The 21,248-nt window shown below is 45.6% G+C and overlaps 1 protein-coding gene across 2 annotated transcripts in view; it reads left to right on the forward strand.

Moving 5' to 3' along the window:
• Nucleotides 1–14,839, forward strand: part of TBX5 (T-box transcription factor 5) — a 38,754-nt gene extending 23,915 nt beyond the window's left edge. For both annotated transcript variants that reach the window (XM_081966923.1, XM_081966922.1), the window contains exons 6-9: nt 4,870–5,022; nt 8,076–8,167; nt 10,722–10,948; nt 13,868–14,839. In XM_081966923.1, the coding sequence (XP_081823049.1) occupies nt 4,870–5,022; nt 8,076–8,167; nt 10,722–10,948; nt 13,868–14,445 (1,050 nt within the window). In that variant the 3' untranslated portion in view covers nt 14,446–14,839. The remainder of the gene's footprint in view (nt 1–4,869; nt 5,023–8,075; nt 8,168–10,721; nt 10,949–13,867) is intronic.
• Nucleotides 14,840–21,248: the final 6,409 nt, after the last annotated feature.

The following is a 21,248-nucleotide window of genomic DNA, read 5'->3' on the forward strand; positions in this document are numbered from 1 at the left end:
AGTAGACCAACTTGGTGTTCTCGTTCTCTCTCTCTCTCTCTCTCTCTCTCTCTCTCTCTCTCTCTCTCTCTCTCTCTCTTTCTTTCTTTCTTTCTCTTTTTGGTTCCACCCACCATCAGTTCCTGCTTTATATTAACTGCAGTGCAATGAATCTTTGGTAAAATCTGTTGCAATAAAATACATCTTTTCCAAATCCAATGACAGTGATTAGGTGGAAACATTTATTAGCTTTCTTGGCTAATGGTTTGCCATTGGCTTCTTCTGCATTTTTTTTTAAAATTCCCAATCTAATCTCCAGTGCTGGGATGCTCTGCCAAATTCTAACCAAGCCTGACCCTGTTTTAAGTTTGGAGAACTGCAGGTGGTCTCGTTCAGCAAATATAAGCCTTTCTGGAATTGATATTCTTAATTCCTTTCCTCCTTCCAATGATAAAGTACCTTGCTTTGGATGCTTTAATCTGATTCATCTATCCTGCTGCTTTAAAAAAAAAGGGGGGGGGGATCTCAGTTTGTTGACTAAGTGCTACAGGATAGAATACAGCATAACTGAGTTGGAAGGGACTTTAGAGGTCTTCTAGTCCAACCTCCCTGCACAAGCAGGAGACACTATACCATTTCAGATAAATGGACGTCCAGTCTCTTCTTAAAAGAGGGAGTGATGGAGCATTCACAACCTCTGGAGGCAAGTTGTTCCACTGGTTAATTGTTCTAACTGTCAGGAAATTTCTTCTTAGTTCTAGGTTGCTTCTCTTCTTGTTTAGCAATATCAGAATAGAGCTGGAAGGGACCTTGGAGGTCTTCTACTCCAACCCCCTACTTGGGCACGAAACCATCTATCATTTCAGACAAACAGTTGTTCAACCTCTTCTTAAAAACTTCCAGTGTTGGAGCATTCACAACTTCTGGAGGCAAGTTGTTCCACTTGTTAATTGTTCTCACTGTCAGGAAATTTGTCCTTATTTCAAGGTTGCTTCTCTCCTTGGTTAGTTTCCATCCATTGCTTCTCATCTTGCCTTCTGGTGCTTTGGAGAAACGGTTGTCCCCCTTCTCCTTCGTGACACTCCCTCAAGTATTGGCAGATAGCTATCACGTCCCTCTTCGTCCTTCTCTTTGTGAGACAAGACATATGCAGTTTGTCCGCAAATTGTTCATCCTCTGTTTTAGCTTACAACCCCGCTTTTAAAGTCTTGAAGGATTTGTGTGCCTTCTAAAATTAGAAAGAAAGAAAGAAAGAAAGAAAGAAGAAAGAAAGGAAAGAAAGAAAGAAAGAAAGAAAGAAAGAAAGAAAGAAAGAAAGAAAGAAAGAAGAATGAAATCCTGCAATCAAAAAACATCAAGCCGTCACGACCCAAATTATCCGTCGAGCTTCGTCGCAACGACGCCTTGATTAACTTGAAGCTTTGCGCGTTGAAGCTCAGCCAACGAAGTGCTTAACCACGAATCAGGTTGGGCTTACATTGATGGAAGCGAGCAGTTGAGGGGTGTCGGGCAGCCACCACAATCTGTCAACAGTTGACTCTAATTGAATGCTTGCCTCTCCAAGTGGCACTCATGGACGCGTGGAGTGGGGGGGAAAGGGGGAGATGAAAAGGAAGGCGGCCAGGCCTTGTAAACCAAATCAGTACAATGTGTTAAACAATCTGGGAACCCGGAATGGAGTCGAGCCCAGCCCAAGTTACCGTTTGAATTAATCCGATGGCTGGCTTCACTCCTAGCGATCGTAAATCAGAAGAAAAGGATCTCTTCCCCCCACCCCCACCCCCCAAAAACAGAGCAGGACTTCATTTGAAACATGTCTTGTCGGTTCTTAACTGCACCAGGGTTAAAAAAAAAAAAAAAAGCGAACCAACCTCCGTGGAGTTTTTCAGTTTTTTTAAAAAAAATTGTTTGGGTTGTGTGTTTTTTTAAAGCCACCAAATCTTTTCCACATTTTGAGCATTCAACCCAGCAGGCAAAACAACTCAAGATATCATCAAAAGCAAAGAGAGCCAGCTCAGAAGACCGATGGGGATTGGCTGGCTTAATTTTTGTGTGTGGAATGGGGTATTTGGGTGTTGTTGTTGTTTTTTAAGCCTGGAAGTCTGCTCATCTTTTCTCCAAGCAATTATCCTGACCTGCAGCATTCTGATGACTTGGAATGTCGTATCTAGTTTTGGTCACCATGATGTAGAAAAGAGGTTGAGACTCTAGAAAGAGTGCAGAGAAGAGCAACTAACATGATTAGGGGACTGGAGGCTAAAACGTATGAAGAACGGTTGCAGGAACTGGGGATGCCCAGTTTAATGAAAAGAAGGACCAGGGGAGACAGGATAGCAGTCTTCCGATATCTCAGGGGTTGCCCCAAAGAAGAGGGAGTCAAATTATGCTCCAAAGGACCTGCGGGTAGGATGAGAAGCAATGGGTGGAAACTAATCAAAGAGAGAAGCAACTTAGAACCGAGGAAAAATTTCCTGACAGTTAGAACAATGAATCAGTGGAACAGAAGTTGCCTCCAGAAGTTGTGAATGCCCCAACACTGGAAGTCTTTAAGAAGATGTTGGATAGCCATTTGTCTGAAATGGTATACAGTTTCCTGCCTAGGCAGGGGGTTGAACTAGAAGACCTCCACGGTCCCTTCCAACTCTGCTATTGTATTGTATTATTGTCAAATGAAAAAATAAAAAACTTTGCAACAACAACAACAACAACAAAAAGCACCTTTGGGACAACTATGTCCTGGATGACGGAGAATCTCCATAGATAATACTTCAATATGATAACCCAAACAAATGGACAGGTGGAGACCAGAGGGTGGGAGGTAAAGTCTACCATCAATCCAGCAACCAGTTGATTTTCGTGTCTCTGCTATGCATGTGGGAGATGTGTGTGGGTGTGGGGCATCGCACATGCATGTGTGGGTAGGGGTTGGCATATGCGCGTATGCAGGGGGAGCATTGCACATGAATGTGCAGGGAGAGTGGGGGGGGGTGCCTCCCCTCCCCCTGTGGCCCATTTATTTTGTCCCAGGAGGCTTCAGGGAGGCCTGCTAGGCCCGAAATGGGGCACGGGTGGGTGGGTGCAGGGGGAGCAGGGGAGTCGCACACATGCAGGTGGGGCAGGGTGCGTGTGTCACGCATGCATGCGCAGGGGGAGGGGCACATTGCATGGTGGGCGTGGGCAGACATGCAAGTGCTGCCGTGCGCATGCGAGCAATTTCGGCAGGCAAGGCGAAAAAGGTGAGCCATCAACTGATATAGAGTCTCCTGCTTGGGCAGGCGGTTGGACTAGATGACCTCCAAGGTCCCTTCCAGCTCTATTCTTATTTTGGAGTCCCTCAACGGCCAAGCCTTGGGTTCGCTCTCTTGATTCTCATCTGTTTGCCTCCTTAATGCTAAAATGCAGCCCCCTGAAGAGTTTGGATTGGACGTTCTCTACTGCAAATTCTCGGCTGCCTTCTCCTATTTGTTTTGAGGGAAACCAAATCAAGTCGAATTCCTGGAGGAAACCTGGATTAGTTCCAGTTCTCTTCCTTCTCCTCCACCAAGGAGCTTCTCCTGGGATGAAAAAAAGAGCCTCCTGGACGCCAGATGCAATTGTTGGCATCTGGTGATCTCTGGAGCAACTTCCCAGCCAGGAAAAGACCATATTCCTCCAATATTTGACCTAAATGGGGCAGCCCGATCTTCCAGGCAGGCGAGTCGGTTGGCCAAACCCCTTCGCGGCCTTGGAAGCCGGTTGTGAAAACGGAGGTCTGTGCTGAGAGACGCCTCCGAATGTTTTCGTTTTGTTCTCCCTGTTGCTTGTTTTCCTTTCGGGCTTGTTCAAAAGAATAACATTCGACCGCATGCATGGAAGGTTGGGATGGAGCTGCAGTTGGACGGAGGCTCATCGCACTGACATTTATGGCTCTTTAAAGCGGGTCCAAAGGGAGAGCGTGCGCATAATAGGCAACAGGAGAGGGAACGAGGACACATGCTGCTAATAAGCCGTGTCACAACAAAGGTGGTGTGTGTGTGTGTCTCTGTGGAAGTCTCTGTCTGCTCTTTCTGGAATGATGGAGATGTTTGGTGGGGGGAGAATGTCTTCCATAAATAGACGGCATGATATAGAAAATCCTTCGTCTCTCCTCTCCTCCTCCTCCTCCTCTCCCTCTCCTTTTTCCTCTCTTCCTCTCCCTCCTTCTCCCTCTCCTTTTTCCTCTCCCTCCTTCTCCCTCTTTTTCCTCTCTTCCTCTCCCTCCTTCTCCCTCTCCTTTTTCCTCTCCCTCCTTCTCCCTCTTTTTCCTCTCTTCCTCTCCCTCTTTCTCCCTCTCCTTTTTCCTCTCCCTCCTCCCTCTCCTTTTTCCTCCCTTCCTCTCCCTCCTTCTCCCTCTCCTTTTTCCTCTCTTCCTCTCCCTCCTTCTCCATCTCCTTTTTCCTCTCCTCCTCTCCCTCCTTCTCCTCTCCTCTCCCTCTCCTTTTTCCTCTCCCTCTCCCTCTACTCCTCCATCTCCTTTTTCCCACCCTTCTCCCTCTCCCTTTCTTCCCCCTGCCCCTCTACCTCTCCCTTCTCCGTGCTGGACTGCACCACCCGTGATCCCCACTGACACACCCTTACATTGTCAAGATAATAATCCCATCCCCAGAACGTTACAAACCACAGCTTGTGGCTTAGTGTTGTATGAAAGAGGCCCCTTGAAGCTTGGAGAACAAATCATGATTTATCGTGAGGCGTCTTTCGTTTGTAAGGAAACTAGATCCCGTATCGTGGGCAGATCTTTCCTTCCTATGTCGAACTCCGAAAGGGAGGCATGCAGGGGCCTCTTGGGTGGAGGCCTCTGTGGGAAAGGCGCATGGCCCTCTCTCCACCCCAACTGACTGAGGCTGCCCTACTTCTACCCTTCCTTCGCAGATTATCCTCAACTCCATGCACAAGTACCAGCCCAGGCTGCACATTGTCAAAGCAGACGAAAACAACGGGTTTGGCTCCAAAAACACAGCCTTTTGCACCCACGTCTTTCCAGAGACAGCCTTCATTGCGGTGACCTCCTATCAGAATCACAAGGTAAAGGGGCTGGTTTTGGAAAAAGCTTTGCCGTCAGGGGGCAACGATGGTGGAGGACAACAAGGGTGCAAGGAAGACCCTCCTCCCTCCCACTCTTCCTTTTCAGTTCCCTCTTTCCTACCCTCCTTCTCTCTTCCCTCTCTCCTTCATTCCTCCCTTCCTTTTAAATTCCCTCTCCTTCGTTCTCTCGTCCCTCTCTTCTTCCTGCCTTCCTTCCTTCTCTCTTCCCTCTCTCCTTCCTTCCTTTTCAATTCCCTCTCTCCTTCCTTCTCTCATCTCTCTTCTTCCTTCCTTCCTTCCTTCCTTTTCAATTCCCTCTCTCCTCCCTTCCTTCTTTCCTTCCTTTTCTCTTCCCTCTTTCCATTCCTTTTTTCTTCTTTCCCTCTTCCCTCTCTCCTTCCTCCCTTCCTTCTTTCTTGTGAAAACCATGATCATGGTGGATTGTGTAACAAACCATGATTTAACACAATGGAGCTTTTCAGAGCTGTCTTTTAATAAAATTTGTAGACAGAAAAGGTACCATCGCATTTTTTCCCCCTGATTAGTAGCGAGCGTAAATGAACAAGGCTCTCTTCAAATCTTTCTCTACTTGATCTCAAAATCTGTTGACCCAACATTGGACCTGATTAACTTTTGATTAGGAAGCCACTTGAACATTCGAGGGCTGTAAGCTAAACAAGGAAGAAGAAAAATGAAGGAATTTGAAGAAAACCTGAATTTGGAAAAAAAATATATTAGAAGACAGTACTGGGAACAACTATGATTTTTTTTTTGCCAAGAAGTCTATATAGATGTGTGGATAATGTCATCATTTCCACTTGATGGAGATTGGACCTTACTTTTTAAAATGAGTAATAACTCTCTGTTTCTTTACATATTATGCAAAATATCTAAGTAATACCTACAGGTAGTCCTCGATTTACAGCAGTTCACTTAAGTGACCATTCAAAGTCACCACAGCACTGAAAAAAGGTGATTTATGACTATGTTTCACACTTACGACCGTTGCAGCATCCCCATAGTCATGTGATCAAAATTCCGCCGCTTGGCAACTGACTCATCTTTGTGACGGTTGCCTGGGGTCGCGTGATCCCCACCTTATGACAATCAAACGGGGGGTAGCTGGATCCATTTAACAACCGTGTGACTAACTTAACAACTGCAATGATTCACTTAACAACAGCAGCCACAAAGGTCCTGAAATGGGGCAAAATTCACTTAACAAACATCTCACTCAACAACAGAATTTGTGGCCGTACGTCGCAGGTACTTTGGCCAATTACTACAACATCAAAAAAATGATCTTCAGTGTATAATTTAGGGTGTGTGGCTTTATCTCAACCACATCGTCTTCAGGAATTGCAAGGAGAACGCATTGAAAGGGGTCATTTTCCTTTGCGTAGCCTTGAGCTTGTAAAAGGAAGAAGGCATTTTATGTTTATAAATCTAGAATACACATGATATGAGTTAACATCTTCTTGGCACTTCTTGCATGGAAGAATTAGTAAACCTACAGCAGAAAAATCAATGTTCTACAAATCAGTAGGGAAATATCTCAAATTCCCAGACAGTCTGTTCTTAAAATATGGAGTGTATTTGTCAAAAGATATTGCCTAGCTGATTTTTGCTCCTTTAAACGAAGGCAAGCCATGAAAAAAAAGCCAGTGGAAAATGTTGGAGCATTAAAATCTGATTTAAGAATATAGAATAATAGGGTTGGAAGGGAACTTGGAGGTCTTCTAGTCCATCCCCCACTCAGGCAGGAGACCTGATGCCATTCTGGATAAGTATAATGTAAATATGTAAGACAAGTGCTTGTCTTACATATTTATATTAGGTAAGGTAAATTGCATAAAGTTACATATTTATAACATGTAAGACTATTGCTTTGCATGTACACAAAGAGCTTCTACACTGGAGACAAATTCCTTTTGTGTCCAATCACACTTGGCCTTCTCTTTCTCTTTCTCTTCTCTTCTCCCCTCCTTTCCCATCCCATTCCATATTTTCCCTTCTCTCCTCTTCTCTTCGTTAGATTTCCTATCACACATTCCCAAGAAACAAAAAGGGCTTTACAAGTCAACATAGGGACTAATTAGAACACAAAAGCCACACAACTTGTAGCTTCCCCAACTTTCTTTCACAGAAGAAAACAGCGGCGGGGAAATTCTCACGGGTGAGCCTTCGAGATGTAGAGAGGGTGCTGTTTGATTGCCTCGTGTCTCGGAGACCTTACTCTCCAAATATCTGCAGCTGAGGTGGGGATATGATAAGTGTCATCATGCAAAACATGCTTTATCACAAGAGCAACAGCTTGTTGGGATGAACTTCCTTTTGATAACGGGAGCTGAAAAGTGAAGGTGGTTTACTTCTTAGAGAAGAAAATTGTTTTGCGTTGGTCTGGATAACAGAATAACGGAGTTGGGATGGGTCTTCTAGTCCAACCTCTTGGCTCAAGCAGGAGACGCTACAGACAAATGGTTGTCCAATCTCTTCTGAAAAGCCTCCAGTGATGGAGAACATACAACTTCTGGAGGCAAGTTATTCCACTGGTTAATTGTTCTCGTTGTTAGGAGATTTCTCCTTAGTTCTAGGTTTCTTCTCTCCTTAATTGTTGTTGTTGTTAGTTGCGAAGTTGTGTCCGACCCATCGCGACCTCATGGACACCGTTCCTCCAGGCCTTCCTGTCCTCTACCATCCTCTGGAGTCCATTGAAGCTCAGGCCGACTGCTTCGGTGACTCCATCCAGCCACCTCATTCTCTGCCGTCCCCTTCTTCTTTTGCCCTCCATCATTCCCAGCATGAGGCTCTTCTCCAGGGAGCCCTTCCTTCTCAGTAGGTGGCCAAAGTACTTGAGTTTCATCTTCAGGATCTGAAATTCATCTCCTTGATTAGTTTCCATCTATTGCTTCTGGTCCTGCCTTCTGCTGCTTTGGAGGATAGCTTGACTCCCTCTTCTTTAGGGCAGATTCCTCATAGATGATTGATGGGCAGCTGCTGTCTGAACAAGCTTTGATTCCCCCCCCGCCTTTCTTTCTGGTTCTTCATTGCAGATCACCCAACTCAAGATTGAAAACAATCCCTTCGCAAAAGGATTTAGAGGCAGTGATGATATGGAATTGCACCGAATGTCTCGAGTGCAAAGGTAAGTCATTATTCAGTGCCCTATTTCTCAACTTTTGGTACCTTGAAGATGTGTGGACTTCAGATGCCAGAATTCTCAACTTTTCATGTCTACCAATTGTCAAGTGAACATCTGGAGGGACCCAAAAGTGCTTTTCCAAAAGGCGACTGAACTTCCTTGGTGGTGTTTTTTTTCTGAAAACGTTTCAGCTTCTCATCCAAGAAGCTAGAGGGAGTTAGAAGATTCTTGGATGAAAAGTGTAACGTTTTCAGGGAAAACACCAAGGAAGTCCAGCCACCTTTTGGGGAAGCACCTTTGGGCATCTCCAGATGTTCGTTTGACACCTGGTAGATAAGACGTGGTGGCTCAGTGGCTCAGACGCTGAGCTTGTCGACCAGAAAGGTCGGCAGTTTGGCAGTTGGAATCCCTAGCGCCGTGTAACGGAGTGAGCTCCCGTTACTTGTCTCCGCTTCTGCCAACTTAGCAGTTCGAAAGCACGTAAAAAAATGCAAGTAGAAAAATAGGAGCCACCTTTGGTGGGAAGGAAACAGCGTTCCGTGCGCCCTGAGCGTTTAGTCATGCCAGTCACATGGCCACAGAGACATTTTCGGACAGCACTGGCTCTTCAGCTTTGAAACAGAGATGAGCACCGCCCCCTAGAGTCGGGAATGACTAGCACATATATGCGAGGGGAACCTTTACCTAGATGGGAAATACAGTGGATTCTCAGCCAAGGTTGGGAGTCTGATAAGGGCAGCTTTTAACATCAAGATGGGTCCCGAAAACTGAATGGGATTGAATGCAAGGGGAGGTAATTGAGTACATGTGGCGGAATGATGGGACTCAAACATTTCCAACTGAAATTAAACCCAACGTCCTTTCCATGGCCCCATTCCCTCTTCCGTACTGGAAACAAAGCAGGGCTTATGTCAGAAACAAAGTTTGGACTTTCCCTGAAAGTTTCGTTGGGTGGAGGGGGGGTGGGAAATTATGAACAGGTGGCTGATGCCGATGCCAGCTCATCCTTTGGCCTTAATGGAACTTTGGGAGAGGATGATGTTGAACAAAAGGCCGCCATCCAGGGTGGGAAAGATATTGCGTTCCAAACAGAAACAGCCACATGTTTCTAATTGGACTAAAATGCTCTAGCTTTCCTTGTATATACATTTTATAGGTTTCCCTTTTGAGGAAGGGGATGGCCGGGGAAATGGTAGCTATTGGGGGAAACACAGCTGGACACCGTATGACAGATTCCTTCCTCGGGCAAAATCTTCCTTCCCGGGGCAAATGGAGTGCAGATTTGTGGCAAACAGGTTCCTTGGCGAAGCACAACATTTTCCTACCGTGTTTCCCCGAAAATAAGACAGGGTCTTATTTTCTTTTGAACCCCCTGAGATAAGCGCCTGGCCTTATTTTCGGGGAGGTCTTATTATTTTTGAGGTGCAGGAGGCAGCGAGCGTGGCCACCTCAGGGCTGCTGCTGTGTTGCAATATTTTCAGGAAGGGCTTATTTTTGAGGGAGGAGCTTATTTTAGCGCATGCATTCAAAAGCCCAGTTGGGCTTATTATCCGGGGAGGTCTTATTTTCGGGGAAACAGGGTATACAGTCCGTCCGTTCATTTAGTGACCGTTCATAATGACAACGGCGCTGAGATAAGTGACTTAGGATCGTTTTTCACACTTAACGACCATTGCAGCATCCCGTGATCAGAATTCAGAGGCTTAGCAACTGGCATGGACTTAGGACTGTTGCAGCAGCAGCGTCCCCCGGGGGGGGAGGTGTCACGTGATCCTGTTTTGCGACCTTCCAACAAGCCAAGTCAATGGGGGAAGCCAGATTCACTTAACAAACGGGTGACACACTTAAAACAACTGCAGGGAATTCACTTAACAACTACGGCAAGAAAGGTTGGGAAATGGGGCAAAACTCACCCAACAAATGTCTTGCTTAACGACAGGGTTTTTTAAAACTAGCCCTTAGGAGGCTTGTAGAGTGCTCCTGCAGGGTGGGGGTGGGGCAAAAACGAGCAAAAAAAAGGCCCGTTTTTCGTGAAAAGAGGTCATTTTTTTTTGTCAAAAAAAGGCCATGGATAGCCTTTAGGAAGCTTATGGAGTGCTGCTGGGGGGCAAAAAATGAGCCGATTTTGCTCATTTCTGCCCTCCCCAGCCCCCAGGAGTTGTCTGAAAGCCTCCATAAGGGTATGCACGGCCATTTTGGTGAAGGGGGCGGGGTTTCGGGAGGCAAAAAAATGCTGCATTCAGTGTATCAGACGCACCCAGATTTTCAGCCTCTTTTTTGAGGGGAAAAGGTGCGTCTTATACTCCGAAAAATACAGTAAGTAAAGTGCAAGGGTGGGCCAATCGGATTGTTGGCGCTACCAGTTCGCCCAAATTGGTCTGAACCGGCTGAATCCCACCCCTGGTTAAGAGATTTTATTGACCTTGAAAATGAAACTTTCTTGGTTCCCCCAAACCCTACATGGATGCCAGCTTGAAATGGAGAATTGCTTGTAGGACGAAGTTGCCATGATACTCATTGTAACCCTGTTGTTGTTTGTTTTTGCCTTTGATTTCAGCAAGGAGTACCCGGTTGTCCCCAGAAGCACAATCCGGCAGAAAGTGTCTTCTAACCACAGTCCCTTCAGTGGCGAAGGCAGAGCTCTCTCGGCTTCTTCTAACCTTGGATCCCAGTTTCAGTGCGAGAACGGCGTCTCTAGCACTTCCCAGGACTTATTACCACCTGCGAACCCGTATCCTGTATCTCAGGATCATGGGCAAGTTTACCACTGCACCAAGAGACAAGGTGAGTTGGAGTTTTAGAGGGGGGATGGGAATGGGAACTAGCTATGTCTAACTAAGGGGTCAGCCACCTGCGGCTCTGGAGCCTCATGTGGCTCTTTTATCCCTCTGCTGCGCCTCCCTGTTGCTGGTCAGCTCCACAATGGATAGGGCTTTCGGTTAGGACAGGTAGAGGAAAAAGGATGCCGCGCTAGGAGGAGACTCTATGATGGGGGAATTGGAGTTCCGGTTGGCAGAGGAAAAAGGATGCCGTGCTAGGAGGAGACTCTATGGTAGGGGAACCGGACTTCCGGTCAGCTCCAGAATTGAACGGGGGGCTTCCGGTTAGGACTTTTGTGGCTCTTTGAGTGTTTAAAGTTGCCGACCCCTGGTCTAACCTAATAAAAAGAAGGACTAAGGGGGAACATGATAGCAGTCATCCAACATTTGAAGGACTGCCCCAAAGAAGAGGGAGTCAAGCTATTCTCCAAAGCACCAGAAGGCAGGACAAGAAATGACGGATGGAAACTAATCAAGGAGAGAGGCAACCTAGAACTAAGGAGGAATTTCCTGAGAACAATTAACCAGTGGAATGGCTTACCTTCAGAAATTGTGGGCACTCCATCACTGGAGATTTTTAAGAAGAGACTGGACAACCATTTGCCTGAAATGGCGTAGGGTCTCCTGCTTGAGCAAGGGGTTGGACTAGAAGACCTCCAAGCTCCCTTCCAACTCTGTTATTCTGTCGTTGACCCTCATGCTATCCAACTGTTTCCTAAAATGTTTTGGCTGGACTGGAGAGAAGTGAATCAATGCAAGCTTTTTCCTCCCTTCCACCACACAGCTGGATTTTCAGGTCTTCTCCCATTTGAGTCCTTCTACGTTTCTTCATTGTCTTTTCTCTCTCGGGTTCTGTTTCCCGTCTAGCAGAATCATCTTGACTGGCCCTTCCGAGAGTTTCAGCCCATATTACCAACAGCAGCATAGATAGAATACAGAGAGGTGACCCCACCGTTCTACAGAAGTTGAATCTACATCCAAGGAAGATAACTGGTGCCTGGGCTACAGATAACTTATCAGGTTGGGAGGCCTTAAGAAAGGACCTGGGATTAATTCCAATACTTAAATAGCTAACGGCAGGTTATTTTGGAGGGGTGAAATTTATAGCTATTCCGAGAGATTAGCCAGGCTTTTCCGAGAGTTCATCGGCTGGCTGAGCCAATTTGGAATGGAAGCACACACGGGGGGGAAAAAACGAGCGTTTGGTAAACTTATCATTTTGAAATTTTTTTTTTTTTTCAAACACCCTGCTTTTTATGGCGATCCCTGATTCAAGCTTTTAAATCTGGACGACTGAGAATCTTCATGGACAATATTTGGGAAATCTTCAGTTCTGAAAAAATAATCTGGATTCCTGGTGTTGACCACTCTGTTTCTGAAGTCGTATTTTCTGCAATCGAGTTTGGAGCCGTTTCCCTTGAGTTTGTATCTATTGTGAGCTCGTGTATTGTTGTGGTTGAAGCTGAAGTAGTCATTGACAGGTAGGACGTTGTAGCAGACAAATTTTGTCTCAGATCAGACCTTAGTTGGCGTAGTTCTAGGGTGTCCAAGGTCAACATTTTGAGCCAGGTAGCATAAGAGATTCTACCATGAGCAGGGGAGTGGAGGACTCTTCTCACGAAATACCTGTGGACTCCGTCGATTGCGTTAATGTCCAAAATACAGTGTGCATTTTTGTAAGGTGGGGACAGAAAGAACGTTGGAGAAATGACAAAACCAGATTCAGTGGTTCGTCCTAAAGCCCCCTCCTCCTAGAGTTCTCTTTCCCAAAGAAGCAACCACAGAAATTTGGGGAAGGGGCAGCGACAGCGGTCTCTGGTTGGAGCCATCCTGTCAACTTTGAAAACCATCCATCATTGGTCTCCAGCCATGGAAGAGTGATAAAGACATAACAAAAGAGTGTGAGAGAGAGCTTTCTTTCCAGTTTAGGGATTCCCACTTGGTGGGTGGCTTCCTGCCTTCTCCCCTCGCTCACTTTATCTCACTTCCTTGCATTGTCACAGGCAAGAGGGATATCTTGCCCATGGTGCACTCCCCCCCACCTCTTAGCCACATAGATCATGCCCCATCCCAGTCGACGACAACACAGTGTCTTCTTGCTATCTCCCCGATGGCTCAGGTTGGATGGGTAAGAAATGTCTCGTTTATCAAAGTGCCAGTTCCCTTCTTGGTGGGGAATCTCTTCATGATTCTTTTGGCTGCTGCTGCTGATGATCTCTTTTATGCATTAAACATGAAACTCAGTCAACTGAAGATTTAAAAAATGTATCATAAATATCATTGGCTGGCGCTGATGGTTGATACTGGTTGGTGCCAGCATCCTAGGTATCAACCAAGTATTATCATCTTCTCTTCTCCTTCTCCTTCCTTGTTCTTCTTTTTCTCTGCCACTTCTACTTCCTCTTCTTCCCTCCTTCCCCTCCTTCTCTCCTTCCTGCCTCCTCTTTCTCTTTTCCTTCTCATTCCTTCCTCCCTGCCTTTCTTCCTTCTTCTTTTTCTCCTTCCTGTGTCCTCTTCTTCTCTTCCTTGTTCTTCTAATTTCTTCCTCCTTGCCTCCTACCACTTCTCCTCCCTCCCTCCCTCCTCTTTCTGTTTTCCTTCTACTTCTCATTCCTTCCTCCCTGCCTCTCTTCCTTCTCCTTCTTTTTCTCCTTCCTGTGTCCTCTTCTTCTCTTCCTTGTTCTTCTAATTTCTTCCTCCTTGCCGCTTCTACTACCACTTCTCCCTCCCTCCTCTTTCTCTTTTCCTTCTACTTCTCATCCCTTCCTCCCTGCCACTTCTCCTTCTCCTTCTTCCTGCCTCCTTCTCCTCTCTTCCTTCTGGCTATGAAATCCAGTGCCCAATATGCTTCTCTTGAAGGCTTCCCCATTTGTGTCTCCCTCAGATGACGAATGCTCCACAGCGGAGCTCCCTTACAAGAAGCCCTACATGGAAACCTCCCCAGCAGAAGAAGAGGCCTTCTACCACCGCTCCAACTACCCCCAGCAGCAAGGACTGAACAGCGCCTACAGGACTGAGTCCGCTCAGCGCCAAGCCTGCATGTATGCCAGTGCAGCCCCAGCCCCGGAAGCGGTGCCCAGCTTGGAGGACCTCAGCTGCAACACCTGGTCCACCATGTCCTCCTACAGCAGCTGCACAGTAACTCCCATGCAACCCATGGACCGGTTGCCTTACCAACATTTTTCAGCTCATTTCACCTCGGGCTCCCTGATGCCCCGTCTTGCCACCGTGGCCGCTCATCCCTCGCCCCAACTCGGGGACACCCATGCCATGTTCCAGCACCAGACCTCCGTTCCTCACCAGCCTCTTGTCCGGCAACAAGCTGGCATCCAGTCTCCTCCTGGGAACTTACAGCCAGCCGAGTTCCTCTATGCCCACGGGATGCCCAGGACACTTTCCCCGCATCAGTACCACTCTGTCCACGGGGTGGGCATGACCGCAGAATGGAGTGAGAGCAGCTAACAAGGGAAGGGACGAGCCCTGGTTGGACTGAACGTTCACAGATAAGCACTCTAGAGGTGGACCACCAGGCCCTCTTCTCTGGTTGAGACCGTGGGGTGGGATCACCTCTGTTTTGGTGTCTCCAAGCCATGGAACATCACAAGCACATCTTTGCCCCTTCCTGTGATCTCCTCACTCAGCCGCCCGGGTTTTACATTGGTACCAACCTGTCCCCTTCTGTGATTTTGTTTGATTTTTGCTCCCAAGTGAGATGTCAAGAGCTCCTCTTGATCTCCTTTTGACAGGGTGAGGTGGGAAGAATAAGAGTATTCCCCTTCTCCTCACCCCGCTCCTTTCTTTTTGGTGTTGATATTGACAATGTTCTGTAATAAATGATAATATATAGCCCTCTCCATATTCATTTCTTTCTCTGTATCCTTTTCAGCCTCTCAATTAGATGTCTCTTTCTCTCTTTTCACGGGAATTTTATAAGCCGCAGCTGAAATGAGTTGTGACATACAACTTTTCGGTTGTTTCTCTTTATTTTCGTTAAATGCCTTCATAGGTTAAATCCATGATCCTCACAGTTGGCCATGTTAAGATGGGTGGACTTCAACTCCCAGAATTCCCCAGCCAGAAAAGTAACGCCGGCTAGGGAATTCTGGGGGTTGAAGTCCACCCATCTCAACGTGGCCAACTTTTATGAACACTAGTTTTCAAGGCTAATTTAAGGTTAATAAAAGATTCTTAGTCTGATTCCGTAAGGTTTTCCACCATGTGCTGGGTTGCCTTGATGGAAACAGGGAAGTTTATCATCATTGTTGGATCATCGATAACTCTGCTAAATGGTCCCTGCTTAGGGAAGGAGCAAAGAGTTGCTGCTATAGATTGTGGTGACTCTGCATGCTGAAATTCTTTGGAAGACTCTTGATAACCTTCTATTGGGATAGGCAAGAAGAGCCTCCTATGATACGGGCTGCCCTCAACTTGCAACTATTCATTTAGTGGCAATTCCGAGTTACGATGTTGCTGAAAAAGTGACTTAGCAATAGCACTTAGACTTATATACTGCCTTACGGTGCTTTTACAACCTTCTCTCGCGGTTTACAGAATCGGCTTCTTGCCCCCCAACAATCTGGGTCCCCATTTTACTGACCTCGGAAGGATGGAAGGCTGAGTCAACCTTGAGCAGGTGAGATTTCTACTGACAAACTGCAGCTAGCAGTCAGCTGAAGTAGCCTGCAGTACTGCACTCTAACCACTGCGTCAGCTCGGCATTTCTTATAACCATTCCTCAAACTTATGACAACATCCCCGCGGTCTCCTGATCAAAATTCAGATATTTTGCAACCAGCGTGTATATAGAATAGAATGAAGAGTAGAGTAGAGTAGAGTAGAGTAGAGTAGAGTAGAGTAGAATAGAATAGAATAAATATAGGAAATATTATACGATGTGTGTTCATATAAAGAAAAAAAATAGAACAGAATTGGAAGGGACCTTGGAGGTCTTCTAGTCCAACCCCCTGCTTAGGCAGGAAACCTTACACCATTTCAGACAAATAGCTATCCAACATCTTCTTAAAGACTTCCAGTGTTGGAGCATTCACAACTTCTGGAGGCAACTTCTGTTCCGCTGATTAATTGTTCTAATTGTCAGGAAATTTCTCCTTAGTTCTAAGTTGCTTCTCTCCTTGATTAGTTTCCACCCATTGCTTCTTGTTCTGCCCTCAGGTGCTTTGGAGAACAGCTTGACTCCCTCTTCTTTGGGGCAACCCCTGAGATATTGGAAGACTGCTATCATGTCTCCCCTAGTCCTTCTTTTAATCAAACTAGACATACCCAGTTCCTGCAACTGTTCTTCATATATTTTAGCCCCCCATCTCTTAATCATCTTTGTTGCCCTCCTCTGCACTCTTTCTAGAGTCTCAACATCTTTTTTTCCAACCCATTTACGATGGTTTGCAACATCCTGGGGTTCACAGGCTCACCAAAGTTTCCTTGGGAAAAGAATTTCCTTCACTAGACAACTTGAATGTGTGGATGTCAGAATATCTAAAAAGGCTTCTACCTTCCAGCAGATGGCTGAAGAGAATCTCCCCCCCCCCTTCCTGTTTTATTTCTGGAACTTGCATAGCTAAAGTTCACCGCCAAACTACAATTCAAGAGCTAAGAGCTATTTTGAATGGAGAGCTATTTTAATCCTATTGGATTTCTTTGGACGCTGTTCTACCAAGCTGTTAATTTTTTTATTTTTTTTTTTGAAATATGGACTTCCAGTCCAATCCCTTTACGTTTTTTCTAACTGCAGTAGGAAACATAACACTATCTCCCAGTTTAAAACTTAATTGCAGTCTTAAGAGTAACAAGAGTTGGAGGAAACCTTGGAGGCCATCTAGTTTGACCCCTTGCTCACGCAGGAGGTCTATACTACGTATTTCGGACAAATAGCTGTCCAGTCTCTTCCTTAAAAGCTTCCAGCGATGGGAGGCTTTTAAAAGGAATTAGAATTCTTATAATTGTTTTATTATTTCTTTATTTATTTCATAAGTAATAAAACAATTCCAAGAATTCTAATTCCTCTTAAAATGAAAATTTAGAATTAAACTCCCGCTAGAGTGGGGGGAAAAAATCATTTTTAAAAGGTAATCTAGAGCAGCGTTTCTCAATCTTGGTGGTTTTTAAAGTTGTGTGCTCCTGTAATGGTATCCTCTTTTCCTCACCAATGGTTCGATAGCGGTAGCGTGCGCGTCTGGGCATGCGCAAAGCCTTTTGCGCATGCACGGAAGGTCCGTGATGACGTCTGGGTAGGTGGGCAGAGCCTTGCGCCAGGACACTTTCCCCGCATCTGTGCAGAACAATTTACAGTGAAATGCACACGAGCAGTCACAAAAATCCCAACTAGCCGGGGCCAAGTGGCAGCGAGGCAACTGGTTCAGGGGTATGGCAGGCCTGGGTCGCTGCCGGTTCTGCGACCCAGGCCCGAATTCCACTACCGATTCGGCTGAACCAGCAGCAACCCACCTCTGGTATAGGTTGTCCTGCTTGAGCAGGGGGTTGGACTAGAAGACCTCCAAGGTCCCTTCCAATTCTGTTCTGGTTTTTTTTTTTTTCTTTATATGAACACACATCAAATATAATCTTTTTTAAAAAAAGCTTTACATCTTTCAATATTCATTAATTTTCAGAAAGGAAGGAAGAGAAAGAAAGGAAGGAAGGAAGGAAGGAAGGAAGGAAGGAAGGAAGGAAGGAAGGAAGGAAGAAAGAAAGAAGAAAAGAAAAGAAAAGGATTTTTAAGAAAAAAAAACTTAGTAAAGAAAGAAAGATTTATCAGGCTGTCCATAAACATCAAGGGATGACTCCCAATTCACCACTTAATTTAAAAAAAAACAAACCTGCAATAGTTAAACATCACTTTAACTGCATTTCTTCCTAACGGGTCCGGCCCCTGTTTTAACTCTACTTCTTTATATTCAGGTAGTCCTTGATTTAGGACTGTAATGGAGCCTGCCCATCAGAGTTGTTAATATATAAAGGTCATAAAACTGATTCATGACCTAAGTGGCCTGATTACCTGACTCTTTTTGGGACAGTCATTAAGTGAACACAGAGGTTATAAAGCGATGACACTCTTTCCCCAAAACCGGATACAAACGGAAACTTTCAGCAAAACCATCCTAAAATGGAGTCATGTGACCACGGAATGCTGCCAACAGCCCAAAATGCTCAGCCACAGGACTGTAGGGGTGAGCAACCATTGGAGTTTCAAATCTAGGTTATAAGTAGCCCATCATAACCTCGGACAGTTGCTAAGAGACCGTCTTAAATTGATGACACTGCTGCTTTCTCCATTGGTTATTTTCCTCTTTATAATTTTAATCACACCATTGATCTCAGACAGGCTGGGATGCTACATTCAATCACATCATGTCTTTTAATGCTCTAATTTAATAACCATCTTCAAGTGTCCCGCTAGAAGCGACAACGTTCATTATTATTTTCTTTTTTGAGGATGACCTCACGGGCAAACAAGGGCAAGCATGATTGTTTTCTAAAGCATACATTTCATCTGAAGAATTTTTTTCAACACGCATGGATTTATTTCCTTGTTGGCAATCATGACTTTTGGCAATCTGTCTTTTTTTTAAAAAAAATTAAGCATTTCGAAGCAACGGGCTACTTCAGTGCAATTAGTGTTTCGGTTTGTTGAGCTTATTTCAAGGATACATGCACACACGTTACAAAAAGATATGGAGACTCTGGAAAGAGTGCAGAGAAGAGCAACGAAGATGATTAGGGGGCTGGAGGCTAAAACATACGAAGAACAGTTGGGTATGTCTAGTTTAATGAAAAGGGGGACGCAGTGGCTCAGGGGCCAAGATACTGAGCTTGTCGATCAGAAAGGTCGGTCGGTCGGCGGTTCGAATCCCTAGCGCTGCGTAATGGAGGGAGCTCCCGTGACTTGCCCCAGCTTCTGCCAACTTAGCAGTTTGAAAGCATGTTAAAAAATGCAAGTAGACAAAGAGGGGGCCACCTTTAGTGGGAAGGGAACAGCGTTTGGTGTTGAGTCATGCCGGCCACATGACCACAGAGACGTCTTCAGACAGCGCTGGCTCTTCGGCTTTGAAACGGAGATGAGCACCGCCCCTTAGAGTAGGGAACGACTAGCACATATGTGCTTTACCTTAGTTTAATGAAAAGATGGACTAAGGGATGACAGGATAGCAGTCTTCCAATATTTGAGGGGCTGCCACAAAGAAGATGGAGAGAAGTTATTCTCCAAAGCACCTGAGGGCAGGACAAGAAGCAATGGGTGGAAACTAATCAAGGAGAGAAGCAACCTAGAACTAAGGAGGAATTTCCTGAGAATGTGAACAGTTAATCAGTGGAACAGCTTGCCTCCAGAGGTTGTGGGTGCTCCATCACTGAGGTACGGGCATTAAGAAGAGATTGGACGCCTTTTGTATGGATTGGTAGAGTGTCTCCTGCCAGAGCAGGGGGCTGGGCTAGAAGTCCTCTAAGGTCCCTTCCAGCTCTGTTTTCTGTTATTCAGTGTAGACTGCTCAAATATTACAGCTAGATGAAAAGCACACATTTCTACACTTTTCCAGTATGGCTATTTTTTTTAATGGGTAAATTGTAAGCCCCCTTCGGCCAGTGAAAATGTCTTAATGGGTGAGTGGGACTATTGCACTTGTCCATTAAGTTGGCTCTCTTCCAGCTTAATGAATGCTTTCCCTCATTTCATTTTTAAAAAGCAATTGATTCAATGATCTGATTCTTGACCGAACAGGAGCACTTCAATTAATCAATCAATCCTGTTGCTTATGATAAAAAAAATGCAGAGAGCAAGTAGGAACTATTGTAAGAGAAGCATTCAAGCAATGAAGAGATGTTTTAGGTAGTTGGGTAATGAAACGTCTGCAAGGAAACAACCAAGCTCAGAGAGCACCAAGGACTCCACAGTCCTCCTCTCCATAAACCCCACTCTCTTCTAGCACTGATGATGTTATATAGTTGGGTAATGAAACATCTGCAAAGAAACAACCAAGTTCAGAGAGCACCAAGGACTTCCACAGTCCTCCTCTCCATAAACCCCACTCTCCTCTAGCACTGATGATGTTACCTAGTCGGGCGACGAGATGTCTGCAAGGAAACACCCAAGCTCAGACTCCACAGTTAGGGTGAAGAGCCATCCTTTGCTCCCTTGCGTTCTAGATCACTAGCCTCAACTTATCAATCTGGCATGGCTCAGAAGGATTGACGAGGTATCCACCCCAGCCAGGAGAAAGAAAACAGAGCGTGTACATTCCAAAAAGTGAGGAAAATGTCGGTGCCTTCCCCCCCCCTTTTTTTTTTTTAATTTAAACATGTGTGGGCCGACCTAGTTGAATAGAAAGGTAAAGGAGATGAATTCAAGGCACCCCTACATCTGATTTCCATATGAAAAACGGATGGAGCAGCCTCTTTTCCAAGGTTACTCCTGCTTAATTCGAGCCCAGCAACCCCAAAGAAAAAGATAAGATCCAGGCGTCCAATAAATCACGACAGTCCTTCTTTGCGCTTCTCAATTTATCTCTGCCCGCAGAGAGACATCAGAGACGGAGAAGACAGACAGACAGGGGGATATTTTACCAGGGCCTGGAAGCGAATCAAGAAAAGGAATACAGTTAACCGGTGTCTTAAGCATGAGCCAAGACGAAAACCACATTAAAAATACTAGCTGCAATCTCTTGCGGTCGTAAGAAGGATAGGCGGGCCAAATGAGAAGAGGCATGAATTCAACATGGTATCGTGGGGGAAGGAAGGACGTGAACAGAAGTTTTAGATATTAAAACAGTGATTGAATGCAAAACCCAAAGACAAATTCACCTTGGTGGTTTGTTTGGGGGGTGGGTGGGAGTTGAGGTGGGAGCTCTTAAAGCCAAACCAAATTTACTGTTAAAAAATGAAGCCGTCTAACAGTTTTTGGTTGAAAAGAAGAAGAAATTCTGCTAAATTGATCCCAAAAGTCTGTATGAGAGAATTTGGCCTCCGTACCTATGATATCTAAGTTAAGGAAGCATTGGGTGTTGCTCCTTGCCTCCAAATTAATCTAAGCCGATCAGTGGCTAAGATGCTGAGCTTGTCGATCAGAAAGGTCGCCAGTTCGGCAGTTCGAATCCCCAGCACCGCATAACGGAGTGAGCTCCCGTTACTTGTTCCAGCTTCTGCCAACCTAGCAGTTCGAAAGCATGTAAAAAATGCAAGTAGAAAAAAATAGGGAACACCTTTTGGTGGGAAGGGAACAGCACTCCGTATGCCTTCAGCGTTGAGTCATGCCGGCC

Source organism: Natrix helvetica (assembly GCF_964273705.1).
Source record: "Natrix helvetica genome assembly, chromosome: 14".
NCBI lineage: Eukaryota > Metazoa > Chordata > Lepidosauria > Squamata > Natricidae > Natrix > Natrix helvetica.